Source organism: Leptonotus elevatus, chromosome 10 (assembly GCF_054856555.1).
Source record: "Leptonotus elevatus isolate MCC_2025b chromosome 10, RoL_Lele_1.0, whole genome shotgun sequence".
Classification (NCBI taxonomy): Eukaryota; Metazoa; Chordata; class Actinopteri; order Syngnathiformes; family Syngnathidae; genus Leptonotus; species Leptonotus elevatus.
The window spans coordinates 21,388,819-21,402,455 of record NC_141248.1 but is presented as its reverse complement, the minus strand read 5'-3'; the positions used below and the strand labels follow the sequence as shown (position 1 = coordinate 21,402,455).

General features: G+C 41.2%; 1 protein-coding gene across 9 annotated transcripts in view; it reads left to right on the top strand.

The window, feature by feature from the left end:
* The window catches only part of tead3b (TEA domain family member 3 b), a 39,378-nt gene that overhangs the window by 16,034 nt on the left and 9,707 nt on the right, over nucleotides 1-13,637 (top strand). For 4 of the 9 annotated variants that reach the window (XM_086086983.1, XM_086086985.1, XM_086086981.1 and 1 more), the window contains 4 exons: nucleotides 7,941-8,005; nucleotides 10,080-10,142; nucleotides 10,292-10,354; nucleotides 13,460-13,471. In XM_086086983.1, coding sequence (XP_085943109.1) covers nucleotides 7,941-8,005; nucleotides 10,080-10,142; nucleotides 10,292-10,354; nucleotides 13,460-13,471 — 203 coding nt within the window. The remainder of the gene's footprint in view (nucleotides 1-7,940; nucleotides 8,006-10,079; nucleotides 10,143-10,291; nucleotides 10,355-13,459; nucleotides 13,472-13,637) is intronic. The other 5 variants (XM_086086987.1, XM_086086986.1, XM_086086984.1 and 2 more) reach the window with 5 other exon arrangements.

Below are 13,637 nucleotides of genomic sequence, written 5' to 3'. Positions count from 1 at the left end.
GTCCAAACTGGATTTAACAGACCAAAGTAGCTGTTTATGTCAATGGGATTGTCAACGTTGGATTCAAATTGGATTGGATCTGAATTTGGCGTAATGTTAATGCTTGTGACCATACATACACTTAGCAAAGTGTGCTGGAGAGTATATTCAAATTTCTGCTAGAGAATGCAAATGTTAAAGTAATTCAAAACAGTAGACTGGAATTTGTGAGCAATCAAACCATAATGACAACACTATAGAATAGTGCTAACCGAAACACATTTTTAGGAGTTCTTTCTCTGGCGCTCATGTCGCAGTTTCCATATGAGAGCCAGTTTTACTTTCCACCCTCATCTCTATGCAACAAGTCTGTGCACGTCGCACTGTGACCCGGGGGCAGGTTCTTCCGGTCGCACCAGCACTTGGAGCAGGTTTTTGCTGTTCTGAGAGCATCACTTTGCTTTATTTACACCTGCCCTTTTCTTCTTCTTTTTCTACTGCTGCTGCAGTTTGAGTTCTGAATGTGATTCACGGCATTGACGTGGAATTATCACAGTGGAAATCAGGATGTGGGAATACAAGCCGCGTACTCATGCTTGTCTAGAACCGTTTCCTGCAATGTGTTCATTAAACTGCAGGTGTTGCGTGCTTAATGTCCCGCAGAGCTCCAGATGGATTCATTTTGGCAAGTCCTCACACCGAACAAACGGCACACAGGTGTGGCAGATTAAAAGCGTTACTCCGATGACCCTCTCTCATCTCCTCTGACGTTCTGAGGTCGGAAATTTTGCTGAGCAGCGGCGAATGTTGATTGACTGGAAGTGTACAGGGCCCTGTACTTAGGCCCTATCCTCAACAAACCTCTCTCTGGTTTTTGGAAACTGTTATTTTCCCCAATGAAATGCATCCCTCCAACCCCTTCCAGTGGCGCTTTGTAAATCTTTTTCCTGCCCTTTAATTATTGTCCATCAAGTCCCAAAAAGTTGAAATCGATGCGACCATAAAAGCCATCAATCACGTCCAACAGAACATTTTAGGGTGGATTTTCTACTAATGAGATCATATTCCTTGTGGGTTTTTGGTTGGACAAAACTGGATTATAATCTAATATGTTATTGTTATTAGTACTGTGATTGATTGGCGACCAGTCCAGGTTGTATTCTGGCTTTTGCTTGATGTCAGCTGGAATTGGCCTCAGCTCTCTTGTAACCCTGTACAGGATAAGCGGTAAAGAAAAATATGGATGGATCAAGCATTATTAACATTATTTTTAGTATTAAACTGTATTATATTTGTAAAACTAGGGGGGTGTTTATGCAAAGCTGGCACAGAAACTTGAACCTGGAACGACTGAAGCACACGTCCACCATGCTGCCTGGAAAATTTTAAACATCAGCAAATTTTCTGGAAATTCGCTTGTAATATGCATAGAATAACCTGAAGGTCAAAAAAACATTTTCCTTACTTTCATTGAAAATTGAGATTTAGGAAGATGGCTAGTAGACAAAAGGCCAAAGATGGCGACCCGGTAAGCTACTGATATGAAAATATGGTACAAACTCCAAGCAGGAAGGCGGGGCTGAGTTTTGGACCATGAACTTCACAACTGTAGGCCGATGCGCTAACCACTAACCCACCATACTGCTTCTTAACCATAACACAAAGGTTGGATTTGACAAGGTCGTTCATCATGTTGCCTTTTGTTTGGCACAGTAGACATTTCTGCTGACTCTGCTTCAAATCTTTTTTCTTTGTCGCACATTCAACAAGTTTCCTGAAAAAATGCCAGTTAACTTTGGGGGAAATTCAGCTGACTGTGACTTATTTTATTTCATGTTTTTTTTTTAAGTTGTCACCTTTTGGCATGAACCCAAACCTGCCTACGTCGGATTTAATAGCTTTCAAGTCGTGCTTAGCAGGATACAGTTGTGTCTACATTGTGCAATGGTGCGTTGACAAAGAGGCGGTGCGCTCACAAATCGTACCCCCTAGCAACAAACTGTCAAAGACCCCCTCCTGGTAGCGCCCCCCATTTACACCAAGTCATCCAGATGAAACCCCCTTTCAAGGAGTTGACCTCAGACGTCTTAAAGCTGCCGTGACGTGAGCTTATGGGAATGTTAACAACTACTACCGTTTTCTTTTTCTTTTTTTTTTGCAGTCTCACTCTCTCCCGACGGCCTCCAAACGCGCGCTAGTCATCCGTGACCATCGGGAATTCCAGACATTCTGCCCAGACTCCTTTTGCTCGGTGGGAAAGCCTTCAAATTTCCATTGCCTTATCAAGCGTGCCCGGCTACAGATGTCGTTTCGGCTCCACGCGGCCGTCTAGACTTCCCACTAGCATCGCCAGTCATTTCTATAACGTTGGCAGGGTGGCAGCCCAACTCTCCATTGTAATAAGTCAGACGTGTTAATAATAACGTTGCTTTTTTCACAATATGACCAATTCTCTGTTGAGCCTGAAAATAGCGCAAGGGGCATCCTTTCAACCTGGTTTCCTCGCCTGTTTTTAAAGTGGAAGTCAAGTGTAAACATTTCTTGACAATAATATGTTATATGTGACCTCACTAGTCTAAACATGACATTCTGAATAATATTACATTTGTGGAACATGAGTTAAGAGGCAAAATCCAGCCGTTTTTATTCATCTCAGGGGGCGGCCATTTTGCCACTTGCTGTCGAGTGAAGATGACGTCACTGTTGCTCAGGCTCAGACAACGACCATTCACAGCTCACCTGTTTTCTGAAGCTGTGCTTTGATTGGTTGTTACCTGAGCAACGTTGATGTCACCTTCAGTCAACAGCAAGTGGCAAAATGGCCGCACCCCGAGATGGATACAATGGCTGGATTTTGCTGCTTAACTCATATTCCCCTAACGCAATATTAAACAGAATAACATATTTAGACAAATAGGGTTGCATATACATTATTGTCAAAAACTTTAAATTTAGGTGCTGGTGGATTACACAAAATGTATTGGGAACTTTCTTGGATTTATCGATAAACAGGAATTGTTCCGCAAAGTACTGTATTCAAAGCATTTTTGATTGATATGAGGCAATTATGTGCCTTTTCGTGAGGCGCACATTAAAAACATTTTAGGAATAACTGGTTACAACAGATTTTATTTTGTGGGTGGATTCCTGGCGAAATCTCTCCGGAACTCTCGGGGGTTTATTGCTAAATGTAAACAGGAAGTGGCATTCAAACAAACATCCTCTTAGTTATTAGTTATAGACGGCGAGACATTCTTGAAGCTAGGCTAAGAAGACTTTGCTGAATCGACATTTCCAAGTATTGTTGTTACGTTCTTTTTTCAAATCAAATGATTTATGGCCATGAAATATCACTTCCTTTGTGGCCGTCGCACATATTTCAAAGATTAGTAAAGGGAAAACACTTGGACGCATTCATTCCTGTCGTCACACAATTTTACGCAGCAAGTGTGTGTGTGTTGGCGTATTAAAAAATGTCACCTGTCTTGTTTTTCTTCGAGGCTGCGCTGATTTGTCGCTCACCTGTGTTTTTTTGGGCCCCGACAGGTGCGTCAAGCAAATACGCACACACACTAACCCCCTTCCAAACACTTAGCCGTGCAGCTGTCATTGCTGCAATGCACTCTGGGTAGCACAAAAAAAAGGACATCTATTAGTGCTTGAGAGAAGCATGTATCACTTTTGATGTTTTTTTTTATTTTTATGAAAGGTGTGCAAAGGTCTGTGTGCACAAAACTGGCGCCCGTGCATGTGCATGTTGATGACGGTGCATGCCGGGTGCTTCCCTGTCAACCCCTCGATGAGATGTTAGGAATGTTTTCAGTCATTGCAGAGCAGTATGCTAGCAATTTAGGATTACCTCAATGTTATGAGAGAGGAGAGTCGCAGTGGTGGGCTCGAGAGAGTGGCTGTTACGTAGCGTGAAAAGAGATTACCTTTTTGCTGACTATTTTAGCATGGAAGTGGAAAATTCCAGCGGTGGTGCGGTTGAAAAAAAAAAAAAAGAGGCTGACGGGGGGCGCGGCCTGTCAGGAAAAGAGGCTGCGGCAGTCTGAGGGGGATGTCGAGGGGATCACAAAAAGACACGGAAGCAGCACCCCTGTGCGTTTATTCCCGCCGTGCAGCCGCCGCCCCCACACAACAGTGTTCTGGTGAAAATTACTCATAGAACCAGTCCGACTCGCTTGTTGTTCTGACTGCACTAGGTGTGAATCGTTCATGATTACCTCCTTGTACTGTTTGTACTCCTCAATTGAGATACACGCTTCTTTTTGGAGAGGATTCCCATAATTACCTCCACTGAGGACATTGTGTTTTAATTGGAATTTAGTTTACAGAATTGCTTAACTGCTCAAGCAACTTTATTTCCACAGAACTTTGTGGAGGTGTTGATAGTACGTGGGCCAAGTAAAAACACATAAAAGATTGGTGTGAATCCAAGAATAGTTATTTTTTTCTTTTTTTGGGGGTCTAGAGAAGATATCTTAAAATTGATTTGGTTTTCCTCTCATCTCTCTCTTCGTTTCAGGGACTAGCACTGTCGTGAATATAAAAAATCCACAATTAACACCCCTGAAATCGATTAGTCTACCAATTAGATACAAATTGATTTTGCATTATTAAACAACAAAATGTCCATTTTAGGCGCAGGTACTATTGTTGTCCACTTGAGGTTGCCATCCTCACATTCCACACTATAATATTTACGACTTTGAGTGTTTGGACTGGTGAGTGACGTGGGAGCCAATGAATGAGAGTGTACAGTGTGCGATCGTGAGCTAAGGCTAGCAGTTAGCCAACCTGCATGTTGAGTGCCTGGTAAGGTTGTCACACTATATGTAAACTGACAAAATAACTAAAACTAAACTTGAAAAAATATTTTTAACGAAATAAAATAAAAACAAAAATGTGCTTAAAAAGAAAAAAATAGCTGAAAATGCATCTTATCCTTTATAAAATTACTGTAATGACAATTATAGTGTGAATGTCCTTTGTTCCTTGATTGGTCGCCAATTGCATAGAATTCAGGCAATTTAATCTATTGTTTTTGGAATGCAGAAGGAAACCGAAACAGAAAGGCTGCAGCCAAAATTTCAACTCTGAACCTCAGAATTGTGAGACAGACATGCTAACCTCTATTACACTGTCACTTTTGAACATTTCTAAATTTGAACTAACCTCGCAAGCCAGACTGATAATTGTGATTCACTCGAGGGAGTTCTTCACATTATCAATCTGGGACTTCACTCGGCAGATCTGTTTGGGAAAGGAGGGGCTTGCTGTACAACTGGGTAGATGCCACGGACTTCCGACATCCGGGTTTCACACATCAGCGTCGTTTCCGGCCACTGACGGCCGCGTTCCAACACTCACACCCCCACTCCTGCGCCCCCCAATCGCGCGCTCCGGCCAACCCGCCCATCGGCAGTAGCGCGCAGGGCGTCTCAACTCTCTGAAATGCTTTGGACAACTACACACTCGCATCCGTCGACGGGAACGCGCAACCGAGTGGCACAAAGGAGGAAGCGCACGAACTGGGACGCGGCCCACGCGTCGCAAACAGAAAATGAAAACAAAGCTGATGTGTGAAAACCAGAAAGTCGGAAGTCCCGCCTTCTCCGTGGCATACACCCAGTACTTCGAGCTGACTGGACGATGCAGCATATTGCACGTTTGTTTTGACCAATCAACGCAACGGATGAAAATGTCATTTTCCGTCTCTGGAGCTGGGGACGGAAAGCACGAACATCCTTACCAGATAAAAATGCAAGAAGCGCCTGATTGGTTTGGCTGCAAACGTATCAGCGGGAGTGGTACAGGATGTATTCTCTGGAGTTTGTGAACTCACAAATACCGCGAGAATTCATCTTGCAAGGTTAAATTTGAACAGCGTATATATCGTCAGCTTTTAATGAAACCTTTTGTGGCTATTTTTTTCACTCCCAAAGGCGTGCAATGAGACATTTATGCAACCCGTAGCAAAATTTAGTGGTTTGGAAGTCTTTTAGCTGACGAGATTGAGGGTGACAGTTGGTGGGCTTGGCATTGTTCTGCCACTGCCATCCTCTACTGGGACGGTCAGCAGCAGGTGTTGCCGCCTGCTCCATGCCGGGTCACACAATGGTGTTGTTTTGGCGGGGGGTGGGCTGCCTTCCCCCATCTTCCCCACATTCTCCTCCTCTGCGGCCAGGTGGCAGTTGTTGGCAGAGACACTGATGGCTTTGTGTTGCCTCCAAGAGTTACAGCATCAGCTGCCCCTTTTGCCCCCTTGCCCTCTTCCCCCGTCAACCGTCAACCTTCCACCCCAGCGGACCCGTGGCCCTCACCCCAACCGTAACCCCTGATGTAACCCCCTCGCCTCCCCGGGCTGCTGAAAGTGTATATGTGTGTATGTGTGCGGCCGGCCGAGCTCCAACTGTGTTTGCAGGCCCGGGCCAATCAGACTGGCTCGCACAGATGTGTCAGGCTCGGAGGAATGCGAGGAATGCGGAGGCGCCGGAGCGGGCGTGGCCATCCTTTGGCCCCGGGCGGAAAAGGGGCGGTGCTTGTTGGGTATCGGGCAGGCAGTTCCGCGCGGGCCCTGCTGTACTTTTATGGTCACTGCGAGACGCGGGGCCCTCTGGAGGCCGAGTGCTAAAAAAGTGGGTGAAAAATCAGGACACCTTTCCTGTTATGTGTCTGCATGGAGAGTTGTTGTGGAGTTAATTAAGCGCACTACACACTAGTAGATACCAAATTATTTTAGACTGAAAATATCACTATAATATCCATATAAATTATAAATACAGACAGTAAGGAAATAAGTTAGAAGACTGTAAAGAGTTTTTAAAAATTGCAGTTTAGTGGACATTGTGTTGCTCCTTCTGGTGTGCGGACCTCGGCCACCTGGCGGCCACATATAGGGCTACACAAGTATTCTTATTGTCTGTCTACATGTGTTGCTCCACTTTTGCGGTCAAAATTCCATTGGTTCGAGGGGTTATAACACTGTGACACTGATGCTAGTTGTTAGCCCGCCTATGGCATTTCTCATTATGTGATAGCATCAGAGGTGGGTAGAGTAGCCAAAAATTGTACTCATTAAGAGTAGCGTTACTTCAAAATAATATTACTCAAGTAAAAGTAAAAAGTAGTCATCAAAAAAATCACTCAAGTACAAGTAAAAAAGAACTGCTTTGAAAACGGCTGGCAGTGAATGACTTGTGCTTTACTGTCATAGTGTTTTTACTTCAACCAGCCAGTTTGCTCATTTTAGTTCTTTGGCCACTGTGAAGATGATAATTAGCTCATAAAATAGCTTCATCTAAAACCTTGGCCACACCCCTGGCCACAGGGCATCTGAACTGCCAGAAAATACAAAAATGAAGAAAGATTAGTAATATTCTTAAGAGGCCTAACTAGAGTGAAAACTTTCTTAACATAACTCACACCACTGGATAATCACTCAGGATAATTTTTTATTGATTATCAGTAAGTGTATATCTAACTTTGGCCTGCTTTGAAGGCACAGAAAACCAGTTTGCTTGACTTGCAATGTTTTTTTTTTCTTTCTCCAAGCCAACATGATCATGATTTTAGCCCTTCTCATCCACCAGAAACATAAGGAGAACCACACGTACCCAAAATAGACACGCAAACAGTTTGTGCAGAATGTGGCAAGTGTATGTTATGTCTGTTCTGTTTTCTCTCTGGTAATTAGCTCGCACACATTGAGGTGAGAAACTGCTTGCCGACGTCCAATTTTAATACCTGATGATTAATTCATATTCAGCATCTAATACTTTTAAAATCAAGCAAAGTAACTAAGTTACTCTTAAACCAAGCAATCAGTAAAGTAACAATGTCGCTGTGGCAACACTGGCGCTGGGAAAGGTCGAAACGACAGCGCCACCTTCTGTCCGGTGTTGGCTTTTGTCATGTTTTCGTATCTTGTTAACTCTTTTGCATTTTTCTCCATGCAGGTCGCAATGAATTGATAGCGCGGTACATCAAACTGAGGACAGGGAAGACTCGCACTAGGAAACAGGTAAATAGTTTCAAGTGTTGTTTGAGTGTTTAACACCTCTAATGGATTATAAATGTGGGATTTTTCTATTAACACACCAACATGAAACACCGCCGGGGATGCAAAATGACCTTTTTAGTAATAGCATCATAATTGTCTTTATTCTCACGTCAGTTTTTTTCAGGTTAGGGATAACGTCACGATGTAATGCTAATATACCCTACCCTAATATATGTAATTCTTCGTAGAGGATAAAGAATATTTTTGTCTGTGAGTATTGTTAGTAAATTGGTTAGTTAGTTAATTGTTATTGTTGTCTCTGTACATGCGTTTGTGATAACGTTGTTTTAACTTAGGGTTGTAACAGTGCTATTCGTTAGCCTGCCTCGGTTGTTTTGCATTGTTTGTTATCGTTAAGCTACAGTAAGCAAACTTATCTCAAGCAAAACAAAATCCCAATAACTACTTCTAATTATCTCTGTGACAATAAACAGCCTAAAGCCTCTTTTTGGATTGTTCACTCTGTTAGGGATGTAACGATATCCAAAATGTTACAATTCGATATTATCAGGATATGCACCTCACAATACGATAATTATCACAACATTGTGGTGGTGACGGCACTATATATAACAACGAAAAAAAGAGCTCATAATATTATATATATCAACCTCTTGAGTTTTCTGCTATTTTCATGCTAGTATGGTCGCCTCCCTCCACTATCTTAAATTATTTTGTAAACAATGCACAGCATATGTTACTATTGGCTCAGCAGCATAAAGTATCATTGTCAATGTAGTTCATAATGCTGGGCTGAATCGGGTGAAAAGTAACGTTTTTTTTTTTAATGGAGATGTCGTGCTTTAAATATTGTAGCATGACGACGACGATATTGTGGCAATTTTAATATCGTAATATCACGATATTGTGGTTATTGTTACTTACCTACTCTCTGTCAAACTGCTGCTTGCTGTGAAATTAGTTGACATGAGTTCACTGGCACCACCACACAGTGCTCGTATTTCAAATTTTGGCTCACAAGTCTAAGCGAAAAATCAGCCGAATAACATCTCGTATCTCAAGGCACCACTGTAATAGACTGTACAGATTCAGATTGTACAGATATGAAGTGATTAAAAAGGAAGGTACTTTATAGAAGGCAAACTATTCTAATTTCTGTATTTAAAAATAATTAGATTTTTTCCCCCCCTAATATGTTATATTCAATGTGTAAGCTACATTGTAAGTACAGTGGAAACTCTAAGATCAGAAACATTAAAGCATTATTAATTGTACAGTCACATTTTAATATTCTCAAAGTGAAAAATGTTATTATATACTTTGGATATGTTTTCTACTGACTATTGTGTGACAGCTGACTTGGCGGTACCATTTTTGGCACTTTGCAAAGCCAAGTTCAGCTACCATATTAGTTGTACATTTTCGGCGTTATCACCTCAGAGCAAGTTCACAGCACAAATCAACACTGCTGGAGTGTGGCGCTCGTGGGCCGAACGAAACCAGTAAGCAAGGAGTTTTGAGAATTGTTCTATGGAAATAATATAAAAAGAAGATGCCTGTAAAGCTGAGCCGGCGTCGATCAGTTGTTCAACAGGCGAAGAATTGTATTCAAGGATTAAAGAAAGCTATTAGAACAATCTTTTAGTTATCTATCTATCTATCTATCACTGTGGTGTATTTTGTTGACGTTTGTTGACGGGGCACATCCGATCTCTCCATTTGCATTTAGCTACATCTGCAAGAGACCTGATTCCAATTGAAAAATGTCCCATTCAATGTATATTTTTCAATCTGCACAGCCATGACGCACGACGCCGTTCCACATGAGAGCAAATACTGGGAATTGTATCACTTCAACCAAGCATTGGAATCCATCCTTGCTGTAAATGCTTACTGGGCTAATGTCTCACAAGAACTGAAATTTCGCCTTGTACCTTTGAATTGCCCGACTTTAGAGGTTCCACTGTACAATGGTTCAAGGTTGTGCTTCCCGTGTGTGTGTGTGTGTGTGTGTGCGCATGCATCCTAATGCATGTTGTGTTTTTGTGCTCAAAAACTCTCTCACACCCCATAGGTGTCTAGTCACATACAGGTGTTAGCACGGAAGAAAGTTCGTGAATACCAGGCGGGTATCAAGGTAGGTGACGGAACCTGCCCCGCCCCTCCGGCGACACTGACTGGGCGTCTCTTTCCTCTTTTGGTTACGGCGTCTCTCTTCCCTTCTTCTTCTTTTTCTCGTCTTCTCTCAACTTTCCCTCCTTCCCTCCTCGCTATTCTTTTGTGCAGGTTTCTAGCCACTTGCAGGTTCTCGCCCGGAGAAAATCTCGCGAGATCCAGTCAAAGCTAAAGGTATGCGCTTCACGGCGGGCTCAACCGGGGCTGGACCATATGACTTGGCTTTGCACTAACCACCTCATTACAGTCATAGCGCTGAATTAGACGCAAGCTTGGCCGACAAAATGATGATTTGTATTGAACTAATTCCAGCCTTATTGAGGAATATTAGAAAGAAAATACCCTTGCATGCTATGGTCAGACATACTCTTTAACATTGACATGAAACTGACTAGCTTTAAAGGGGACATATTATGGAAAATTGGCTTCAGTATATAGTGGAGTTCCATTCCTATAGTGGTTACGAGGGTTGTCAGGTGATTAAAATTCTTAATCGTAATTAATTGCATGACTTCAATAGTTAACTCACGATTAATTGCAAATGTTATATCTGTTCAATATGTACAATAGAATGTACAATAAAATAGTTTTCATACTCTTTGTAACATAAAAATGGAAAAAAAAATAACTAATAGAAATAAGGCTTCATCTTTTAGTCATTGATAAAGTAATTTCATAAAATTGAGTTAAAATTAATAAGATGCACTGTACGGTAAAAATCGAGTGTGATATTGATTTGTGTTGAGGTAATTTTTCTGCCACTAGATTGCATAGTAAGACATTGGTGACAACTCAGTGCTTTTTTTTTTTCATGTTAAGCGCTATCTAATCATGAAGCACATTTTTTTATTTTTTTTATTTAAACTTGACCCCAGTCTCCACAAATCTATGCATTATTACTACATTTATTACTGCAAAGTTTTGACATGGACGTGTCTGTAATTCCCCCAGCACATGCTTTTCAAATAAGGGGCGATCATTAATCGCGCGTTAAAAAAATGTGTGATGTGAAAGGAACTTTAAATTAACTCAAAATTTACTACTTTACTAATTTTGACACCCCTAGTGGTGACATAAGATGAATTTCCAACCCAGGACCCCTGTATATGTGAAATAAAGCAGAGGCTCCAATAGATGCACATTATGGGAACATTACATTATGACCTAGTAAGTGTGTGAGTACATTAAGTGTAAAATTATACCAACAAGAGAAACTTTCGCGAGCTGCCTATTTTCAAAAATGTGTCTGTAACAGAGACGTTCCGAATTATCGCTAGATTGTGACATTAAAGTGGGTCTAATTTACATAATACCGCCTCCACCCCGAGTTTTCCCACTTTGAAACCTAGCTGGGCTTGTAAAGATCTGTAGCAATACAAATTGACAAGCGTAATTCTGCAGCTATATAACGAAGTGCTGCCACCACGCGGGAAAATACAAACACTTCTTTCTTCCCACTCTTGTCACACCCCGCAGTCGAGGGGATGGGGGGGGGGGAGCAAGTGGCTCATTTGAATGACAGATAACAACATCCTCAAAATAGGTTGCGTAAATAGATTTGAGACACCCATAGGCACCTCGTGAGTTATCATTCTTGACTGATGGAGTACTTTGGACATAGTTCGAAATTGTGAAGAAAACACCCAGTATGTCTCCTTTAAAGAATCAAGGCTGACGCCACTACAGCAAATGCAAGACGCTGTTCCAAGAAGCCCGTGAGAAGCTTTTGTCTTTCACGCTTCTGCAGCATGATCTTCATTCTCTTCATAGACTTGTCTACCTTCCTTCTTATCTGACTCTCTCACTCCTCTCTTCCTGTTTGTGATATCCTGTTTGCAAAGATGCACATAAAAATTATATATTCCCTGTTCTTTCTCTCTCTGTCCTCTTTTTGCCTTTTATTTGTGTGTGTTTTCCTCAAATGAAAATTCACATTTATATCATATGCACACAACATGTGACATGAACCTCTTACTGGTAACTAAAACAACGAGCAACAGAAAATGTGTAAACAACTTTTGATTTATAATAAGCATCAACAACGTGCGTCTTCTTCTTATAATGGAGTTTATAAGCTCTTTAGTGTTGAGTCATTATGTGAGTTTATTTGCCCTCCTGTTTTTTTGGTACATCAAATTTGTTCACAGGTCAGTGTGACCCGCTGCATGCTCAACCATTAAAAAAAAAAAAAGTACAAAAAACAATACGGATACCAAATAACTAATACCATGAGTACTTTTTCTTGATACGTAAAATTTATATGCAATGACAGATAATTTTAAAGAAAGACTTTTTGTTTATTTCTGATGAAAGGCAGAACAGTCATTCAGCAGGAAAAACAGACATTACCAATGCGCCAAATAATGGCAACGTTCTATTTTTCAAAGCAGGTAAATATAAATATATGCATGAAATACCGTAATGGAGTAAAGTCATCATAACGCCCAAATTGAGTTAGCATATTTTTAACGTTGGTAGCAGCACACTAATAATGCACTCTAAGCATCAATTTAAACATTAAAAACATACATATAGAAAATGCATTTCAATAGTTTGAAAAAGAAAACCGCTCTGTCAGCCATGCAGAAATTGAGTTAGAAAGTAAACACATTTTACACATACAAACTTTTATAAACATACAGATATGTACAAATTAATGGACATATGACAGGAATGACATACAGTACAGTTCAACAAAAACAAAATCTGTCAGCCACGCATGCCATTTAGTCCTCGGTAGCAAAACGGCCACAAGAGGGCACCTTGGTATTGGTTACTGATATCGGCTATGGAAGAAGAAATAATGGGAATGGGTATGTAATATTTGGAATTTAAAACGTGCCAATCACACATTTCTTTCCTCTTTTATCCCCTATGTCACGATATGTATTACTTACACTATTTAATAGTATCCATCCATCATGCAAACGAAATGTTACCAGTTTTTTTTTTTAATGTAGAATCAATTATGTTAGAATAATTCAACAAAAATGGGAAAACATCAATTGAACCTGCAACATTGTTCATTTCTTTTTGTTTCACAATTAGTGTCCTAAGTCCCCAAATGCTTATAAAGTGTCAAACGAAAAGGTGATGTAACACAGATTGGATTATTATTTTTTTTTTTTACATGATTTTACACAAAACTCCCAACGTCAATGAAACTGGGGTTTGTTATTTTTGGCCCAAATAAGTGAAGTAAGTTCATTGGCCCAAAACTCCTCCGACGGTTTAAATGCAATAAACTAACGGTTGTTTTCTCTTTTTGCTTTGCTTTAGGCGATGAATTTGGTAAGTGAATCTCGCTACTGCCGTACGCTATGCTTCCCCTACTCGCATCATCGGCATCAATACGCCTCCTTATCGCCCTCTGCTGGCATGGCACCCCCTCCCCCCGCCCCGCCCCTTGCCCCCATCCTCCCCCAGCTATTTCGCTATCCCGAAAATGAGGCACAGT